General features: G+C 35.0%; 2 protein-coding genes across 6 annotated transcripts; both read right to left on the reverse strand.

The window, feature by feature from the left end:
• Window positions 1–5,105: 5,105 nt before the first annotated feature.
• LOC111410807 (glycoprotein 3-alpha-L-fucosyltransferase A-like) lies at window positions 5,106–10,256 on the reverse strand. Of its 2 annotated transcripts, none has more exons than XM_023041354.1 (7): window positions 9,714–10,256; window positions 8,807–8,967; window positions 7,774–8,015; window positions 7,372–7,476; window positions 6,766–6,922; window positions 6,273–6,500; window positions 5,106–5,818 (listed from the first exon to the last, which is right to left on the reverse strand). In XM_023041354.1, exons 1-7 carry the CDS (start codon window positions 10,131–10,133, stop codon window positions 5,563–5,565), a joined length of 1,569 nt encoding a protein of 522 aa, XP_022897122.1. In that variant the 5' UTR covers window positions 10,134–10,256; the 3' UTR covers window positions 5,106–5,562. The 2 variants fall into 2 exon arrangements, with proteins under 2 accessions (XP_022897122.1, XP_022897123.1); XM_023041355.1 differs by having other exon boundaries at window positions 8,803–8,967; window positions 9,714–10,005.
• A 2,227-nt stretch (window positions 10,257–12,483) lies between these two features.
• Window positions 12,484–22,006, reverse strand: LOC111410808. 4 transcript variants are annotated; one of them, XM_023041357.1, is made up of 4 exons: window positions 21,731–22,002; window positions 14,262–14,532; window positions 13,014–13,121; window positions 12,484–12,919 (listed from the first exon to the last, which is right to left on the reverse strand). In XM_023041357.1, the coding sequence occupies exons 1-3, from the start codon at window positions 21,860–21,862 to the stop codon at window positions 13,042–13,044; spliced, it is 483 nt and encodes a 160-aa protein (XP_022897125.1). In that variant the 5' UTR covers window positions 21,863–22,002; the 3' UTR covers window positions 12,484–12,919; window positions 13,014–13,041. The 4 variants fall into 4 exon arrangements, with proteins under 4 accessions (XP_022897125.1, XP_022897126.1, XP_022897124.1 ...); XM_023041358.1 differs by having other exon boundaries at window positions 12,484–13,121; window positions 14,262–14,517; window positions 21,731–22,006; XM_023041356.1 differs by having other exon boundaries at window positions 12,484–13,121.
• Window positions 22,007–22,328: the final 322 nt, after the last annotated feature.

A 22,328-nucleotide genomic window follows, 5' to 3' on the forward strand; every position in this document is an offset into this window, starting at 1 on the left:
TAAAAGATTATATTACAAGATTTGATATACATCAATTTCTAGGATGTCCTACCACTATAAAAGAATCTTGCCAGCTAAGGGAGTGCCCCAACTGCATGTGAAAAAATGAAGGAAGAGGATAATAATATAGCACCTTTGTCAAATGTGTATGGAGAACAATAATACAGTTGCATGTGAAGATATTGATGATAAAGAGCAATAATAAAAAAAGATGCTCTTTGAATAAAAAGTTGAAGCAACATGTGAAGATGTAGGCTCAAAGAGGAAAAAAATAGAGAGGCAAGTGTGTCTTGCTGATATACTCAATGATGTAATAGTGTCTCATAAACTTGTATAAATTGAGACATTGCCATATAGAAATATCATCTCATCTTATCTAGAAATCTCAAGTTGTAACCCATTCCTAGTTTGAAAAACCAGTTTTTCTGGAAATCCCTTTGTACCAAATAGAAGTCTTGTATAAATTTTGATAGAAATAAAACTCCAATATTTTTTATATGAATATGAGTTTCTAAATCTTTATCCCCATAGATTCTTGATAGATCTGATAAAAAAATTTCATCTTATTTTAACAAAAAGAAAGTTTTTGTTTAGCAGAAGTCTAGGATTTCATTCTTTAGAAGTTGATACAGTGAGAGCAAGTAGCTGAAATAGTAACAATTCCATGAAGGCAGGAGGCCGTTGAAGGAAGCAGTTTATAGATTCAGAGCTCGAAGGTCTCTCGATTCTAAGAATACAATTCCAGATCAAACCTAAGGTAAAACTATTAAATTTTTGCTAAAATTAGAATGAATCTTTTTAAGATCTTAAAGAATCGTAGAGATTAATTGCATGATTTGATGATCATTTGAATAAATGTCAGGATATACAATTAAAGGATTGGATAATTTATTAGAAAGAATGATAGAAGTAATAAAAAAATGTGTATTCTCAATTAGAAAATATGGATGCATCTTCTGACGAATATAATATATTCAATAATAAATGTGAACAATATGTTGCAAATTATTCCAATTTATTAGATCATAGAATAAAATTATATTCAAATATTCAAAATAGGGTAAATATAAGATAAAATGTCTAAAAGATTAGGATATATGTTGCAATATAGAAAGACTCTTTTCATTAAGGGTAATATAGACCTTTCGACAAAATGGAATAGTGATAGGTCAAATAGAAAAATCTTCCTACTATCTATTAGCCAAAAAAAATTAAAATGTGTATTTGGATAGTATCTATTTAAAAAAAAAAAAAAAGGCCCAAAACAAAGCCCACTACTTAAAAATAAAATAAAAAAAAACAAATTATTCTCACGGAGCTGTTGCTCCGTGAGATGCTGCTCGGAGCTTCCTTATATATATATATATATAAATTTTTTTTTTGGGGTTTAAAAAAACGTCATTACACATAAACAACATTATAAACTCTTTTTTCTTAACACTATCCATCCAATCTACAAAAAATGCACAAAATTTCCACCAGATTTTCCGGAAACACAAATGAAAAATGAAATATGCAAAGAAAGAAAAAAAAGAAAGAGAGAGAGAGAGAGAGAGAGAGAGAGAGACATTTTAAAATTTAAAATGAAGTGGGAGAAGAGCGCATACCTAATATCCGACTAATTACTCAACATCTAGCATCTACCCATTTCTCCTGATCCCGTCTAATAATCTTTTTGTCTGGCAAAATCTAAAGTAAGATGCATATGGATAGTCGAGTCCTATACAAAACTTTACAAGAAAAAAAAGCCTGAAAAATCTTCTATTAAATCAACACAACCATATAAAGGAATTGGAGATTGCTTCAAGAGAACTATTAAGGACAAAGGTTTTTCACGGCGTTCGTTACTTCCCCACTCAGGTTCATATAATCTCTTCTTCCCTGGATGCACAAATAAGAGTATTAGCACATAAATATCTCTTGAAAATCCAAGTATATATAACCCATTAGTAGGAGCTCAAATTAAAATAATATGTATAAGCTCAAACCTTAGTTGAAAATAAATCATTTCAGGGAAAGTCATACCTTATGTATCAATCCATCATCTATAATTGAACTAAACTTCTTAAACAATTCATCTAATGCCTCTATTTCATTCACAGTAATTGGAAAAATAAAGTTATTCAAAATCTAATTTGTTATAAAGAGAAAACACTAATTTCTTCCTGCAGTATACGATTGCTGGCACTCAAAACATTCGGACATCACGAAAATCAGTACTTCCCATATTGCTACAACTGGAATCACCACTGCGCAGATCTTAATGAAGAGGAATTCTGAGAGGGCAATGGAATTTGCAAAGATTAACGCGGAATCCTATGCGGGGGAAATTTTGCATGATATGGAGCGGTGTGTGAAGTAAATTGAGGAGCAAAGAGGTATGGGGCGCTGCGTGAAGTACATTCCGTCAGTGCAGCTTTTTGGTATGGGCTCGTGGAGTGGGGAAGTGATATTGTGTGAAGTAATGGAAGACTGAAAAAAAAATTAAAAAAATTAGAGAATGATGATGGGAAATTGCGATACGTGTCGTGGAAGAGTTTGCCTCTTTTATATATGTAAGATGTTTGGTTAAGTTTTAATTATAATTACTTTTAATTTTGTGGAAATTACAAATTATAATAGATTAAAAATCCACATTTCATAAATAAGATGTCATGTTTAGTATTTCACAAATCAGAATTTTTAATTAATTAATATAATTAAAAATTAATTAAATTAATAATTTCAAACCTAATTATCGCCTATCTCTCTCTGCCCAATCTCAATTGCATTTCTCTCTCTCTCTCATCGGCTGCGCGTTTCCCTCTCTTTTCTCCTTCATCTCTGCTGGCGGCGTAGCTCAGCCACTGCCGCGAGATGTGTGTGTGTGTACGTGGGTCTGGGCGTGTGTATTCGGCGGAGGTGGCGTGAGGCTGTGGTGGTGTGATTTGTATTATTGGCGATTCCTCTCTTTTTTCCATCTCTGTCGGTGGCCAGCTCGCATCACTGTCGCGAGATGTGTGTGTGTGTGTACGTGGGATTGGGCATGTGTATTCGGCAGAGGTGGCGTGAGGCTGTGGTGGTGTGCTGTGTATTTGTCGGCGGTGCAGCTCGCATCATTGTCGCGAGATGTGTGTGTGTACGTGGGTCTGGGCGTATGTATTCGACAGAGGTGGCGTGAGGCTGTGGTGATGTGTGCGCGACGGCGATTCCCCTTTCGTTACAGCGTTGTGGATTTTGTATGGTGGTGGTGTGCTGCAATTGTTGCAGCATCGTAGATTTCGTGTAGAAGTGGTGCGCTAAAAGATCCCCTGATCTATGGCGATCGTGGATTTTGTGTGGTGACAGTGTTGTGGTGGGTGGCTGATCTGGCGGTGGGAGTTCACTGGCAATATTCAAAGGGTGGTGGTGGTCTGTTTGAAGTGTTGCAATGGGTTGTTTGAGGTGTTGTGGTGGCGGCACTTGACGGATCTAGTGTTTGTGTGGACTGTGACTCCCAATTGTGGTGTTGGTATGTGGCGAGTGGCGGCAATAGTGATGGTGATAGTGATGGTGATGGTGATGACGATGAGAATTGTGACTATGACTGATTTCCACTTGTGAACTGTGACTCACAATTGGATAAGTAACATGAAAATTGTGACTGTGACTCACAATTGATTAAATTGTTGAAAAATTTATCGTAACTAATTAATCAAATAATTTGCAACGAGTAAATCCAATTGTGAATTGTGATTCACAATTGGATAAGTAACATGAAAATTGTGACTGTGACTCCCAATTGTGACTCACGATTGATTAAATTGTCGAAAAATTTATCGTAACTAATTAATCCAATAATTTGCAACGAGTAAATGAGTTGTGACCAATAATATTTTCTAGGTCACGCATTATTTTTTTGGTGGTAGTCACAAATTATTTGGTTGATTGTAATCATTAAATTGGTTAATCTATGATCAATAATAAGTGACCAATGAAAAAAATAAATTGTGACTTAAAAAATTGTTAATCCGTGACCAATAATTTGATAATTAGTGACTATATAAGAAGTTGTGTCTTGTAATATTTGTGATTTGTGACCAATAAATAAATCGTAACTTATAAAATTTTCGATTTGTGACCGACGAACAAACTGTGACCTGTAGGTTTTTTGAATTGTGACCGTAAAATAATTTGTGACATCAAATTTCTGATTTGTGACCAAAAAATAATAAGTGGCGAATTAAATCGTTAATTTGTGACCAAATTATATAAATCTGTGACTTAAATATATTTAATTACTAAAATAATTAATTAATTGACTAAATGATAAATAATTTTTAATAAAATTTTGATTTTTGAAATTTGAAACTTGTTTTCTTGTTTTTGAAATGTATCATCATTAATCTCTTCCTTATGAAATTTTTCCTTTAATTTTTATTCCCACATTTCATAAAATTTACAAGTACTATCTACTTTCTATTGACAGATTCTATGACATTTGCTTTTTAAATTATAATTTAAGCACTCCTCAATAAGCACTTATAAGTCGATAGATTTTAATATAAAATATATCTTATAGTTTAAAGGTCTAATTTTTTCATGAAGCAATAGCTAGTAGTGGTCAAGTATCATTGTTAATTGATTTTGATGGCTATCATCAGATGTTCTCATACCAGCATCTTGTCTAGCTAAGAATGGCCACAACGCAGTTCTAAGTCCCGACCATCGAGACGTCAACACATTTTTTTGAGAACTTGGGACATTATATCTTGGCATTTTTTCATTCAATTTTTCTATTTGTATAGAAGCAGGGTTAACAGAACCCTATCAAAAAACTCACAATGACGTGGAGCCACCTAATTAAAAAACGATTTTGCTAGTGGTACATCGAGATGTACCTAATGGTGTACACCCCACTCACAGAGCGAGAGATCCACTCGAATAAAATATCCTTTCTTTCACGTGGATTCCACACCCATGTGAGTGGGGTATACACCATTCGGTACACCCCATTATATACCACTAGACAAATTCAATAAAAAATGGCCAAAAAATAACCTATCCCCTCATTGTGAGGTGTCGGTAGGGGTTTCAAACCCTACCTGTACACCTACCATTGTTGTTCTTCATTTGTTAAGAAGAAATGATGTACTAAGGTATCAAAAATGTATTCTCGAAACAGCAAATCTCAACTCTACAAATGCAGGATGAATTAAAATGACAGAGTCAAACAATCATTGTGAGCTTTACTCACTGAACTTCAACCCCATCTCAGACACACAATAACATTGCTAATCCGATGTCACCGTGTAAGGCTACAGCTAACATAATGTCACCGTGTAAGGCTAGAGCTAACATAATGCGGTTGCGAGATATCCTATTTCACCTTTATACATCTCCATTATATTGAGTGAAATAAAATAATGGATACAATGTGGTAAGTAGATGAGAAAAGACGAGCTATGCACCAACAGGGACTCCTGCAAAAATGAACGTGAGAAGGGACGAGCAATCCACCCAGCCAAGACCCCTTTTCTCAGAATTTAGTCGGGAAAGCTGAAATTAGCCATGAATGCAAGCCAAAAGCATCAGGATGTCAACCTATACGAAAATGATTTCGAACTTGGCACATGGGTTGCTCTCTATGTAATTCCTGAAATCCGAATCTCCTTTAAAGTTGAAGGTATATAATGCCTGCCTCTGTGTCATTCCAACAGGATATACTCTGTGAATTTTGAGCTCATCCCCTCCCCTTATGCTTTCGGGTCTCTCATATTTCCAAATCGGTATGTGTTTCATAGACTTGAACTTCAAAAGAATGGCAGAATTTAAGGCCTCCAAGGTCAAGTTGTCCGACCTGAACAGAAATGTCGCATGAGAAAATCTATGATACAACTTAAAACGGTCTTCAGAAAGCAAATTTAGATGAAAATATACACAGTTACTTCTATTAGCAAGGCATTTCCATGATGAAGAATCTACTAATTACCAATTTACAGATAAGATAACATGAAGTAGGTCAACTAAAAATGAAAGGTAAAGAAACGAGATGGTGAACAAAAAAGAAGCTTTACTGCACCTTATTGGATGCTGATCATACAATAAAAAAAAGCAGGAATGAAGAAGTGAATGTTTCTTTAAATTCTCTCTTTTTTAGCAGTTCTGCTTCATACTCGGTCAAACATTTTATGAATACTAGGATTTTCTTACTTTGTAGGTGTTTTGGAATTCAGCTAGTACATAAACAAGACTATGTTATAACAAATCCATACAGAAGTTGTTATGTACGGTTGTACAATAGAAATAAATACCTTAAGAAAATGGACTCCATCTCAAACCTCCCTCTTTCCCTTGCATAAATGTGATATGTAGTCCGTGAGCCAGTGATACACTTGCAGGGCCGTTTTCTAAATTCTGCACTTTCCTCTTCTTTCTCTCGGATCTTTGTAGCCAAATAAATGCACAAACGGCAAGATGAGTGAACTGCTGCCATATCAACAAGCGCCTTAAAAGAATCAGATGGCCCTTCAAACTTCCACCTGAACAAAAATGACCCAGTTGAGATGAACCCCTCCACAAGTAAAAAATATTCTCCCTTCTGTTCCGCGAGAAGAAAATTCAAATAGCGAATACATAATGACATGCAAATTTGCATGTTAAAAAAAAAAATAATAATAAAAAAATAAAAATACTCGAGACAAACAGACTAGAAAAAAAGAACACCAACGAACTTAATTATTTTCTGTACAGTTGCCAGAAAAAGTTTAACAAAAAGAATGGCACAGTCATCAATCTATTGCTAACCGTAATGACTCATTGTATGCACTGGGATTTTCAGCAAGATATTTCATGGACTTGGCAACTGAATCAACATCTTTTAGCTCCCTGATATGCAACAGTGAACCAGAACAAGGAGCAAAATCTTGGATATTAGGTGCACCAATGACCACAGGAACAGACCCTGCAATTTTTGCAGTCATTTCATCAAATAATAGCATCATAAAAAATTTAAACACTTAATTTAATAGTTAACAACTTGGATTTTTTGAATACGAATTTTAAGAAAATAGTAGTAGTAAAAAAAAATATTCGGTAAATTCAACTTCTGTTGGGGGTAAAAAGCGGTGGAAATTTCACAACCGAACATTGACATTACAGACATAAATTCTTGGTTCTATTTCTTTGAGAACTATGTTAGACAGAGAACTGTTACACAGTCTGAAACCAAACTCATCAGCACCAGAAGATCAGAAATGTAATGCCAGAAAGAGGAAGGTATATTTTGCACCAAATCTCACAAGCTAAATTAAACAGGTGAAAAGAAAAATAAAATGAAATACCAAATCAAGTTTAAAACCAATTAGCTCATCCATAATAAAGAGAGGAACGAGACGAAATAAATAATAATACCAGCTACGAGACACTGGAAAAATTTTTCAGTGACATAATCCTCTTCATTCGAGTTCTCAAAAGCCAAGCAAAACTTGTAGCGCTTCAAAGTTTCTACTTTCTCCACTGCAAATAAGTGCACAGGAAAAATTGTCAAATTCGTACAGCTATGTCATACAGATACACATGAGATGCATCAACTAGAGTAAAAGATCAATATAATCATATTTATAAAATTTCTTTGCCCCAGCAGTTACAAATCAAATATCAGCATAGATCAACCATGCACACATAAATTGCTCTAGAATATGGAAGACAATATGCAAAGAAAATTCTACATTAACCTTGCATAGCCTATACAATGCCATACAAAATTTCCATTAATATTTCTTCAGCTCTAAACAAACAAGCCAATATACTCACCTCTTCCATTACGATTCCTATGACAACCACCGTAAGAATCAATTTTGATGTTTGATTTCTCAAGTGCAACCAAAGCTTGCAAGCGGAAGTTGCGAGCGGCACAATTGGAAATGAAGGCGGCAGCAAGAGCACTTTCAGTTTTTGGTTGCACTGGAGCCATTATATCATACTCAGCCCAAGAGAAATATCCCACGGGAACATCTGATGAAAGACTAGTAGTCATGACAACATCATATCCCCTCCTAATGCAAAAAACAAAGAATAATGTAATTAGCTCAATAAATCTCTAAAGAGACTACAACGATCAAGGGTGCAATTACAGAACCTTCGAATTTGCTAAATTATATGTTGAAGCTAATTTTTTGTTGTTGCAACATTGTCTTGGTTTCTTTTTAATAATCTATAACATAAAAGATACTAAAACAAACCTAAAACCTCAATAGATTACATAATTTTTTTATTTTTATTTTTGGACATTGCTAGTAGGATCTAGAGTCCTATGATTTTATTCTATAACCGCATCTCCATATCTTCCAAAATAATTTAAACTAGGACCCCAATTTTAAAACCAGATTTTAACTGCTTGTTTGATATAGGCCAAATGGCCATATTTGGGGGTACATGTACAAGATTTTATATTATTATAATACAGTGCCAAAATAATGGAACCTCGAAAGGTATTTGATGTACAAGATGTGATTTAGAATACAAAAACTAGTTTAATAGTTCAGTATTTAGCTCCTCTTGCAGGAAACGAACGGGAGAAGTGGTGAAGTAGCTTTCTATTTGTTTTTGTTTGACTCTCTCTCTCTCTTTCTGTATGTATTCTTGCTCCTTTAGTTGATTTATCATAATAGAGGGGACAATATCTAAGGGAAAAGCACAGAGAAACTAATGTTTTCTGTCACTAATCTACCTAAAAAGCATAATCACTCCTGCTTCCCAATCCCAAATAAATATCAGATAGGACTTTTTAGGATGATTCGAGTTTAACGTTGAACACAGTTAGTCACTAAAGAGTGTTCTTACCCACCGTCGTGCCATATCAATGCTATTCTCAGCATAATATCTAGCTGATTCCATTGTGCGAAGCACACTAGCAGTGCCTGGTTCATGAGAAAGCCCAAATGCAGCATCAGGCTTCTTACCAGAATCAAAACCAAACTTGCATCCCACAGCGCAGGTCTTCCACTCCTAAAAACACGTTATAGAAGTCAAAAAGTGTAAAGGTTCCACAAGAAAGCCACCAGAATATTTACCATTACAAACTTATAGATAACTGAGTAGAAGAGAAGGCTCAAATGACAATGGATTCAGATTAAAGAAAGCAAGTTAAGATTTGCTATTAGGCCTTGTTTGACAATCATTATTTGAAAACTCTTTTTTCTATGCACTCATTTTCAACCATACATTCACACAATAAAATATTATGCACGTGAATCCAAAACATTTTCTCACTTTTTAACCCGGCATTCTCCTAAAAATCACTATTCAAAAATCGAAAATAATGGTTATCAAACAGGGGCTTAATGGTTAATTTCATTTGATCACACTGATCATCCTCCTACAAATGGCAACATAGATTTCAGAAAGTACGTCATTGTCATTAATGAATCTTATGGACATATAATCAATGATGTTAACATGTAGTCCGTAGTTGCAATCATATTGGCTTGTAATAACAAATGATCGCCATGATCCTCCCCTGCAAGTACAGATGTCATGCAAAACGAAAACAACAAAAAAATGCATGCAAAGAAGAATGATTTTCATATATCCTTGACTACTTATCAAACAAAACAAGATTGGGTATCTACATAATTATCCAACATCTCCAGAATTTCCAAAAACAGGTAAAAAAAAAATCTATAAAATAAAACATAAATATTCCTGCAGAATACGAAAAATTAGTATAACTTGAGATATTTATAGATACATACCTCATTACCTCCATTGACAAGAATGGGCCCTTTCTTAAAATCTCTAGAATAAGGAACATAATCCTCCTCTTCCAACCACGCCTCGCATCTGTCCTGGGGCGAGGAGCCTGGATCGTTAAGTCCACCGCCACCAATGCCCGACCAAGCTTCATCGGCTAAAGAAACCGTTGACCAAGACGACGTCGTCGACTTGGTGAACTGGTAGAACGAGTCAGCCCACGTGTTAACCAGGTCGACGTTCTTTGCCATGTCGAGCCGGCACAAAAATGCGATCTCACCTAACACAACAAGACCCACAAAGATGGGCAAAAAATTAGACCATTTTTTCTTGTTTGCTGAGAACGATGATGCGGATGGAAAATTTGGGTCGGATACTGATGCTTCACGTCGTGGACTCTGCCTCTGATTCGTGGTACCCATAGAATTTGAAGCTACGGATAATTCAGGAAACTGAATATTCAACTACAGAACTTTTAGTGTTGTACAGTGAATTGGTTCTTGAGGTTTTGTAAAGAGTTCAGGAGTTTACTTGTGTCGAATTCATTCGTTACAATATTTAGGGCCCGATCTATTTTTAAAAATTTATTTTTCTCAAGTACATTTTTAATTATTATATATTTTATAAATTTATAATTTTTATCAATTTTTTAATTTTATATTTAATTAAATTTTATCAAAATCTATTAAAAGTATGATTTTCATCTAAACCAAAATGGAAGTTTAGTTGCATTATATTTTAAAATTACATTATTTATTATTACAAAGACGTTCAATTGTTTGAAAGAAGCATAATTTTGCCACGGCATTTAGTTTAACTTATTTTACTTTAATTTATTTCTTATACTCATTTTCAATCACATTCACACAATAAAATATTTTATATATAAACTCAATATTTTGCCCTATTTTTAACTGCATATTCTCCAGAAAAATACTATAAGGCGAGGAGATGATCGTAGGAACATCTAACCATGGCACACTTGTTATAAGTGGATCGACAACTGGGCAATAGAACAGGGATTATTTAAAACATATTTTTTCTTAAAAAAAATTAAAAGCCACCAAACACGGGCATTATGCTGCTATTTTATTCCACTAAAAAAGTTTATTAAAATCTAAATTAAAATCAATAATTAATTTGAACAACATATTTTATAAGATTTACAACTTTTCAATCACACATTACATTAATTTTTATTAAAATTTACTAAAAATTTAATTTTTATTTATATCAAACGAGGGCTACATTACATCAATTAAATTTTATTTGTGAAATTATAATTCTTGCCTTCAATAAGGAATAACCAAAATTTTAAGTGTTAGCCGCTGACTAAGCAAGGCCTGATTCACCATCGGAGTAGCCCAGATTCAGCAAAGCCCGTTTGCGACAGTCAAAAAGTAGTAACGAGCCTAACTAAACCAGCTCCACTCACTTTACATCGCACGATAAATAATCATTATTGGTTGAGGTTTGGCATAGTGACGCTTTCATAATGAACATTCATTCTTTCATTCAGATCCTTTTCTTTTATTGAATAAAATATCGTATATTCACACCATCTGGCATCCATTATTTCAATTTATAATTTTTGAAATAATATTTCCTTTTTTTTTTTTTTTGAGAACGTGTGATTAAAAAATATGAAATTTTTTTTAATTTACGTATAATTATTTTATGAAAAGTTGCATGACCAAAAATAAGAAAGAGAAATTTATAATTTGAAATAATGGGGGCCTATCGGGAGCAAATTACCTTCTTTGGCAAGAGTGCCCATTAAAGTCAAGGACAATTCCATTAGTACCGAATAGAACGTATTGAAAATTGTCCCCCACTCTCACGATACATGCAGGCCCTGCGTGAATATAAAAATCCTCAAATATGGTCTCCATCCCCTACTATGAGTAGTAGGGATGGCAATTTACCCCGCCCCGAATGGGTTGGCGGGGCGTCGGGAGGCGCCTCGCCCCGCCCCGAACCTGCCCCGTTAAGAAAAAATTAAAAAATAAAAATAAAAATAATTTTATTTATAAACAATTCATCCGTTAAAAACTCATTTTGAATTTGTATTTTATTCTCTAATAATAACATAATTCGAAACTTTCAAAATGTAAAAAAAAGTAAAAAAATAAAAAAAAATTAAACGGGGCAAAAATTTGCCCCGTCCCCACCCCGCCTAAGGTGGGGCTGGGCACGGGGCAAAGCGGCGTGGAGACGCCCCGCCCCGAACTTGCTCAGTTGCCATTACTAGTGAGTAGTAAGTAAAGAATTAGGTAAAAAAATTATGTACATATAATATTGTTATAAAGTCAATATAATAGAGGGAGCATCAAGTAGTTATATATATGGGTAAAAAATATTGACGGTTGTAGTTGAATGACCAAAAAGTAATCATCATAACACACATTGTGGGGGAAAAAATACTATAAATTGTAAGATCCATATAGAAGTAGATCAGAAGAAGCAAAATTGCACGCCATTACCAAACCAACCTCTGCCTAGATGAACCAAAACAAGAAGAGAATTAGAATGTCATACCTGTTAAAATCTCGTACTAATGCATCATTTTCAGGTACTCGGAGAAAAAACTTGAGCCCCGAGCCCGGCCAAACCTGTATAAGGTCACAGTTGTCCACTATCCCGGCTATGACAATGAGAAGACAAACTAGTTTTGAAACATAATGAAGAAATGTAAGCCGAGTATTGCAAAGTTCATCTATCATGAATGGCCCAATAATTGTAAAATGCTGCTCAAGCATAAAAAACAAGTCAAATCCACAAATCTGATGCAAAACATTAAAACGAAACCATGTATCACTTACATATAAATATACATTTCTAATGAAATTGACACAAGAAACCCAAAAATGGCATTTCTTCTATGTACGTAGGAATCAATTGCAACTTGTGTGGCATATCTTCTTGAAAAAGGGAGGTGATTACTACTTGTTTTTACCTAGAAATGTATCATCTACATCTACAAAAACAAGCTTTTAATCAAACAAACGAATTCATGATATGCAAGACTTTGTCCGATGACATCCTCTCTAACCACCAGTATCTGGTAGAAGAAATTAAAAGCTTGCCACCACAACTGAATCATGTCAAAGGATAAAGAAAGCTCTCAAAGTTTTCGCTCAAGAAGTTCTGCTTCTCCTTCATCAATAGCGGAATTATCTGCCATAGGACATTTCCAAGATGGTACGGTCTGAAAGAACACGCGTGGATCAATAAGATACCTTTACAATGCTTTACAATCTTGTGAACTCACAACAGTTGCTGAAAGAAGATCAATTCTATACATTAGTTGATCATGGCTTGAATTGTCTGCTAAAAAGCTGTCTTCAACCTTTTGGCTGGAGATTCCTTGTTCGAGTTATTTTGACATTCTTCATCGACAAAATTCTGATCTGTACACTCAGCAAAATCCTAGAAAATTTAATTGATATATGCTAAAATGTATAAAAATGAATAATCACACAGATTGAAACCTTCAGAGAAAGTAAACATCATTAAAATTGTTTATGGAAGTATGGTATCCAGAAGGAGAGTACTATAATTTCAGTCTATCATGAAATTCAAGCAAAAGTTTATTGATCAATCCTAAAAATTGGCCAACACCAGCACAATATTCATTCACCAAGAAAACTAACAGGTGTATGCAACCAGCAATTTATGAAAGCAGATCCCTGCATCATCATATCAACTAATCCAGTAAAATTGAGATGGATGTTTAACTCCGTTAATTTCCAGATAGACAGCGATTATGTATCATGATCCATACCTGAAAATATAATGAGACAGTTCGGAAAACATTACTTAGGAATGTGGCAATTTTTTCACAAAAATAGCGCATTTGTATCAAGATGTGCGTGGCATGGAAAAGCCAAGGAAGGGAGTAAATGATAGAAATGGTAATAATATGTATCTGCAGATTATCCATGAGAAATGAAGTGTGACACAGGAGAACGGTGCTTCTGCAGGCTTGCAACAACCAATAGCAAATAAAACATGAGCTCAGTTTTTTTTTTTTTTTTTTTTTTTTTTTTTTTTTTTAAAAAAAAAAAAAAAAAAAAAAAAAAAAAAAAAAAAAAAAAAAAAAAAAAAAAAAAAAAAAAAAAATTTTTTTTTTTTTTTTTTTTAGAGTTAATTTTTTTCCAGTTAAATGTATATGGAATCAAGAAAGCACAAGTAATGCAAATGTTGACACAAATCTTGAATTTATCACCACATAACATGAAATCTCGAATCCTTTTTAAAAAAAAAAAAAAAAAAAAAAAAAAGTGCCTTTTTTTTTTTTTTTTTTTTTTTTTTTTTTTTTTTTAACAAATCTGATTTTGCCCACTTCTCTTTTCATCCTCACTTCCTTTGAAGAAAATGGAAGAAATGCCTCCATTCCCAATATCATGGGACAAAGAAAAACAACAGACAACTCACGTCAATTATGAAGCAAACTCAGCACATGATAGGTACAATAAGAAAAAGGGATAACTGATAAGTCATGCACGAGGTTGAGCTCAATTAGCCTATTGTGAAGTCAAATATATCACCAGTGTATAGGTTACTCGCTGGAAGATGGTGTGAACATGTTGTCAATCCCTGAGATTTGATCCCTTCAACAGCTATGTGTGTCTCTGTACTACGAAGTCCTAGACATTCTTGCGAATCAGCTGATGCAGATGGACACTGGTTACACATGCATCCAAACCATTGTTCCCATGGATTCTTAAGAGCATCACGAGTACTAGCTGAAGTATGCAAAAAAGGCTGACTCCTTCCACAATTGATCTTTTGCCAACGACCATCCTGATTTATAGTTAACTGATAAAGAAAATGACGTATATAAACTTCTGCTTTTGAAGAATATGCAGTTAGACATGCATTTAAGAAGGGAATACAACAATATAGAACAAGTCATGAGGAATCGAATAAGTTCCTCAACCTGAGCAGGAGAAATATGAATATCAGCATGCCGTTTTTGAGATAGATGTCTCTCACTCTTGCTCTGATCAGAGCATGATGCAAGCAAACCCATTGACTGTTGCAACTGTTTAACAAATGACACCTCCAAATAATCTAGATACAAATTGTGCGTCTTATTTGTCCATGTTGTAGGGTTATCATGGAGAAAGAATGGAATCTGAGAAAACTTTCTTCCCAAATATGTACAGTTTTCATAGAAAAAGGGAAATTAGTTTGTAAAATTACTGCAGATATAGTGAAGTTTTGGCATTTATCTTTTTTAGAGTTACCATATAATGTAATTGTAGCATTCCTGTGGGCCCAGTTTTTCCCTAATAAGGAAGCAATGAGGTCAATGGAACCTTATGTTAAAGTTTGCAAACCGCCAAAAAGACACTTGTTTAACTAAGAGTGAGTTCGACATTCCCATACTCATTTAAGAGCTTCTGCTTTAGCTACAACTGGATCACTTCTCCAAACCATTTTTTCAATGGTTCTTGAAAATTAACTTATAGCATAGAGTATTCAAAATCACCATATTTTTTAGAGCAAATCTCTGAATTTTCCTTCTTTCGGAGAAAAAGGCTAGGTATCAATATCCTTTAGGGGAGCCTCCTCAGTGCATCCTGAATCCCTCAACAGGTCCCCTGGTTTTTGGTCTTCACGCGGAAAGGCAAAGGAAATTGGGCATTTAATTCTTAAATAATGTAACAACATACAGTTTGCACATGCAAATTTACACATGATCATAATCAAAACAGAGTGCCACAAGATAAAACCATACAACAATGAAAATCCTGCCACTGGATCTTTCTAACGGTGACATTTTCAGAGAAATATTATGTACAATTCTAGTAAAGAAAAGTAGACCTAATCACTCATCTCAAACCTTCAGCTAACAACTAAATTTCGAACCTGACAAAATTCCAGAAAACGTCTTCACTAGTTTACATTGAAGTGCAATGCCTTTTTGTTTCATCTTAGCAATTAAAAGCAATGCAACGCCAGAGCCATACAAACACTTTTACAGGGCGGACATAACCTTAAATACAAAGAAATACAAAAGGTAACCAACCGGTAACCACTCCTCACAGCCCAAAACCCAATTAGTATTTGACATCATTACAACATTCCAACAAAAGGAATCATGATCTGAATTCTTTTTTACCATCACGACACGTTTTAATTATCCACAAACCACAATCAAACAACGTAACAAACATATACAGCCCTGTAAGGAATTAACATCTTAAAATGAAAATTGACTCTTAGTTGTTTTTCCTTGTTGAAAATCAGCATGTCTTCTTGCCAAGTTTCCAAGAAATTTCACAAAGCGATCCACTTATGTTAGCCAATGATAAGTTTTCTTAATTGTGAAGAATCCAGCCACAAAATTTGACCATTTCCTTCCTAATGAAGAACTCCAAGCCACCGGATTTTCGTATGCTCAAGAAAGCTGCATAGTATTCTTATTGGCTGGACATATATAATTGAAGATGAGGAGTTGATGGGATCAATTTTTATTGGTCTGATGATGATGCTGCTTGCTCCGAGCCTGCCGCCAATAGAGTATAATATAGAGCTGCATCATTTTTTTATGCATGTTCTGATAAGTTTGTGAAGTAGTGTGTGGTCTGATCAGTTTTGAGAGGTTGCTTACTGATCAGTTTTCTTTGTGTGTGTGTGTGTGCTTACTGATCAGTTTTCTTTGTGGGTGTTTGTGTTCTGCTGATATTTGAGAGTTTATGTTTTGATCAATTTTGAGAGTGATTTTTACTGAGTTTCAATAACATGTTTTGATTTAATACAAGAAGTGTGCCTTTATCCCATTTTAAGAGCCAACATTTGGTATTTGAGCCAGACGATTGGTAACCATGCTTGCTCAAGAGTACACAACGAGATATAATGGGCCACGATGGCAAACTTACTTTCTACCCCGGGAGGTATTAAGAGGTTGAACAGTAGTAATTACAAATATTGGCGTACATGTTTAGAGTCCTATTTGCGCGGACAGCGATTATGGGGAGTTGTTGGTGGTAACGAAAATACACCCCCTTGTGCAAGCACTTGAGAAATGGGATATGAAAGTTGGCAAAGCTATGTATGTGCTAAAAAAAAAGTAGATGAAGAACTGTTGGAGCACATAAAAGATATGGAGACACCAAAGAAGATATGGGATGCATGTGAAGCTCTCTTCTTTAGAACTAATAAAGCACATCTTTAGATCAAGCAAGAGAATAAGTTGATGACTATCTCGCAGTGGAATTTGTACATCAGGCAATATTTTACAAAGGTAAAGTCTCTTTGCCACGAAATCTCAAAATTAGATTCTGAATCTAAAATCAATGAACCCTGGATGCGGAGAATTATTATTCGTGGCCTAAAACCCGAGTAAACGGGTTAGTTTTGGCAATTCATGGCTGGTCTAAACAACCATGAGAGTATCTTAGCTAGCCAAGAAACCCTCTGTTAGGGAGCAAGAACGTCGTTAAAGAATGAGGAAGAGGCGCTCTTTAGTAATAAAAGAAGAGGAAAGCCAAGTAGAAATGTTGTTGCACCATCAAAGAGAAAATATAAAGAAAATCAATGGAAGACCTATGAAAGGATGCACTACCAAGAGGAGCTCAGAACACCCAACAAAAAGATGATCGTTATTCAAGACAGCACAATTGTTTTGGTGTCACATGTTATAATTGTGGTAAAGGACACTATGCAAAAGATTGTCGACTGAAGAGAAGGTTTGCCCAAAAAAACTCTGTGACGTCAAATGAACATCAAGGTATGACCAAATTTGAAGAAGAATGGAATTTTGAAACTTATTTCGCTGCAATAAGTCTTGATGATAGAGTCTACTAAGGAGAAAAAGTAGATTTTGAAAATTAAGCTGTTGAACATAGTTTTGTCCAAGCAACAAATGCAAAAAAGGCTCTCAACACAAATAGATCGGGAGAAGTGGATTACTAGAAAGACTGGATTGTTGATTCATGGTGTTCAAATCACAAGACTGGAGATAAAGAAAAAATGTTTGATATGACAGAATATAAAGCAACAGGGTTATTGTAACAGCTAATAACTCGAGATTGCCTATCACTCATGTTAAGGAAGTAAATCATGTAAATTAGGCAAGAGTATAACTAGAGTTTATTGAATTTTGATAATTGCCAAGTTTCCATATGTGTGTACTCTAGTTATTTTATGATATGAAAGAAGAGGAAAGGAAGGAAATACGGTGATAGGACCACGCCTCAGCCTACATGAGGTACAGCTTCATGATGTTTATCGTATACCAAGGATGAAGAAAAATTTAGTGTTATTATCACAACTGACAACACCAGGTAAACTGTATGGTGTTTGGTCTTGATAATGTCAAAGTATGCAAAGATGTGAATATTATAGGAGCACCAATTTTGGATGGGCAAAAAATGGAATCCATCTATGTTATGTCAGCGGAATCAACATATGTTGACAAGACACGAAGTAATGACACTATGGATTTATGGCATGCAAGGTTACGACATGTTAGCTATCAAAAGCTAAGAATTATAATGAATAAGTCATTACTTAATGGACTTCCTCAACTTGACGTTTGAAAAGATATCGTTTGCTCAAAATGTCAATATGGCAAAGCACATCAGCTGCCATTCGAAGAGTCAAAGTTCTGAGCCAGAGAACCATTAGAATTGATTCATTCTAACGTGTTTGGCCCCATCAATTAGTGGCTATCGATATATGGTGACTTTTATTGATGACTTCTCAAGGTATGTGTGGGTCTTCCTCATGAAAGAAAAATTTGAAATTTTTGCTAAATTCAAGAACTTCAAAAGTGAGATAGAAGGAAAAATAAGAATGAAGATTTAGTGCCTACGCTCAGATAATAGGGAAGAACGTACTTCTAAAGAGTTATATGATTATTTGCGAGAAAATAGAATTCGAAGATGGTGACATGTCCAAATACGCCTCAACGGAATGGAGTATCTGAGAGAAAGAATCGTTACCTTGTAGAAATATGTTGAAGCATGCTACATGCTACGTATGTTCCAAGCAAGTTTTAGGCCGAATGCATGAAGATTGCGGCTTACATGATCAACAGGCTACCACGGTTGGGGTCCATCTCACCTTTTGAAAAACTATGGAGTATCAAACCTACTGTAAGCCAATTTAAAGTGTTTGGGTGTTTTTACTATGTGTTCGTGCCTGATTACCTTTGAAGCAAATTTGATAAAAAGGCGATTAGGTGCATTTTTTTTGGTTATGACGATAATAGAAAAGGCTAGTGGTGTTGTGATCCTAGCACTTATCATTTCTATGCATCAAGAAATGTACTATTTGATGAAGCCTCTTCTTGGCGGTCACTTGAAGCAATCGTACTTCCAGATTCAAAGAAAATGAAGGAAAGATTGAAGGATTCCAAAAGCTTAGAGACATCATCAGTAGATGGAAAAGAACATGAGCCAATCGTAGAAGAAGCTCCAGGAAAAGTTGGAAGCCCGTGGGAAACTGGTGTACATAGAACATCAAGTGAAGGGGCTAAGGAAAGTAGTCCAACACCTCAGCTCAGAAGGTCTAGCAGACAACGAAAACCTAATCCCAGATATGCTAATGCAGCTGCCTTTGAAGAAAATAGCATAAAAGAGCCAGCCACATATGAAGAAGCATCCAAAAGCAAGAATTAGAGAAAAGCAATAGAAGAAGAAATGTCTGCTTTGAAAGAAAACCAAACCTGTGAATTAGTTCCAAAGCCTAAGGATACCAAACCCATTTCTTATAAGTGGATTTATAAGGTGAAGTCTCAACCAGAAGGTTCTATAGAGAGATACAAGGCGTGGCTAGTGGCTCGAGGATTTTTTCAACAATATGGACTTGATTATGACGAGACATTCAGCCCTGTAGCTAAGATTACCACCATTCAAGTTTTGCTAGCACTATCAGCAAGTAAAGCTTGAAAATTGTGACAGATAGACGTCGAACTCTTTTCTTCATGGAGAGTTAGATCAGGAAATATATACGGAGCAACCACAAGGTTTTGAAGATAAAGCTCAGGTAGAGTATGTTTGCAAGTTAAGAAAAGCTCCATATGAATTAAAACAAGCACCGCGTGCTTGGTATGGGAAGGTGCAGAATTCTTAGTCCAAGGTGGGTACACAGTGGTATCATCAAATTCAAGTCTATTTGTGATAGCACGTAAAGGTAAACACCGTAAACTAGCAATAGTACTAGTTTACATGGATGACTTGATAATTACTGGAGATGATGAAGATGAAATCAAATTGGTATGAGAAAATTTATCAATTCGATTTCAAACGAAAGAACTTAAAGAATTGAAACATTTTCTTGGGCTTGAGGTAGAACAAACACTGGAATGATTATTTCTCTGTCAACAAAAGTATGCAAAAGATCTCTTATAAAAGTTCGGGATGCAAGACTGCAAACCTATCTCTGCCTCCATGGAGCTAAATGCTAAGCTATGCTAATATGAAGGCAAAAATTTGGAGGATATTACTATGTATCGTCAACTTGTGGGAAGCCTAATTTACTTGACACTAACGAGATCAAATATTTCGTTCGCTGTTGGAGTGGCAAGTCGATTGCAAAATCCCAAGAAGCCTCATGTAGAAGCTGTTGGGCATATATTGAGGTATGTGAAGAAAACCATTATTTTGGTTTGTTATACAAGAAAGGAAGAGCAATCAAAATAATTGGATACTATGATGCAAATTATGCTGGAGATCATGATACAAGACGGTAAAAAATGGGCTATGTTTTCCACCTTGGTTCAGGACCAATTTCTTGGTGTAGTAAGAGACAACCAACAGTATCACTCTCAACTACTGAAGTAGAATATAGAACAACGGCAATGACGGCTCAAGAAAGTACATGGTTAATGCAGCTAATAAAGGATTTGCACCAGAAAATCGATTACCTAGCGAAACTTTATTTTGATAATCAGTCAGTTATACAACTAGCAGAAAATCTAGTATATTACAAAAGAACAAGCATATAGAAGTTCATTATCATTTTCTCAGAGAGATGATGCTAAGTGAAGAAATAGAAATGGAGCCAATCATGACTCTATACCAAGTTGCGGACATGCTTACTAAAAGTCTAAATTCTTCTAAGTTTGCAGAATTTTGTGAACCACTTGGTATGATAGATAAAATCAGAGAAGTACATGCTAAGGGGGAGTGTTGAAAATCTGCACATCTTCTTGCCAAGTTTCCCAGAAATTTCACAAAGCTAGCCACTTATGTTAGCCAGTGATAAGCTTTTCTTAATTGTGAAGAGTCCAGCCACAAAATTTGACCATTTCCTTCCTAATGAAGAACTCCAAGCCACCAGATTTTCTTATGCTCAAAGAAATCTGCAAAGTATTCTTATTGGCCGGACATATATAATTGAAGATGACTTGTTGATGTGGTCAATTTTTATTGGTCTGATGATGCTGCTGCTTGCTCCAATCCTGCTGCCAATAGAGTCTAAATATGGAGCTGCCTCATTTTTTTATGCATGTTCTGATAAGTTTGTGAAGTAGTGTGTGGTCTGATCAGTTTTGAGAGGTTGCTTACTGATCAGTTTTCTTTGTGCGCGTGCGTTCTGATGATATTTGAGACTATGTTTTGATCATTTTTGAGAGTGATTGTTTCTAAGTTTCATGTACTTGTTTTGATTTAATATAAGAAGTGTGCCTTTATCCATTTTAAGAGCCAACATTCCCTCTTTTAAGTTTTAAGGCTACATTAAATCCACTTTATTCTCCTCTATCAAGCAGCAGATACACCCGCCTACTCGCCCCACAATTGCTGAGAAAACATCGAACTTTTCAGTAATTTTTTACTCAAATTCAATTACACTACATCAACCTATAAACGCAAGTCAACCATCGCGGCAGGATCTTATCTTCTTAAGGTCTCAAACAATTTAATTTTATATATTACTGCATCAAGCCACCAAACAAAAACGAAAACGAAAAACGAAAAACAAAAATAAAAAATAAAAATGTACATGTACGCATACGGTAAGAAGCGGATAGTTACTAAAATTAAAAGGAATCACTGATTACCGGTGACTGATGCAAACTATCTTCGGAATTCTCAGAAGACAAAGAAGATGTACCCGAGTTCGACGGGATGAACTCATTTGAGAGAATCTCTGTCATCGCAGAACTCGCCACACGCCGAAAATTCTCCACCATTCACCGGTTAACTGAATGCGTATTAAATTTCTGAAAAAAAAATCTCAAAAATTAGCTGAAGAAATACGAAAATTAGAAAAAATCTTGCAAAAGTACGTAGAGAGAAGCGGTGTTAGGGGGCAGCAAAGGAGACGCTTTTTACACGTGTTTGATGTGCCACGTCAGACGGCTAATAATATGTTGGCCCCAGTGTCAGCCAGATATTTTCTGGTGGATAAGGATTGGGTTGGGGCCCATTTAGCCCTTTTGCCTATTCTATTTCTCAAAATTCAAAAATGACTTTTTATATAAAAAATTTTTTTTTAAAAAAATGCAATTATCGTTATTATTAAGGAATGTTTTTAGTAATGATTTTTAGCAGAACGTGGAATTAAAAAGTAAGAAAAAATTTTGAATTTAGGTGTAAAATATTTTATTGTGTGAATGTGTGATTGAAAATAAATATATAAAAAAAGAGTTTAAAAAT

This window comes from Olea europaea, chromosome 15 (assembly GCF_002742605.1).
Source record: "Olea europaea var. sylvestris chromosome 15, O_europaea_v1, whole genome shotgun sequence".
Classification (NCBI taxonomy): domain Eukaryota; kingdom Viridiplantae; phylum Streptophyta; class Magnoliopsida; order Lamiales; family Oleaceae; genus Olea; species Olea europaea.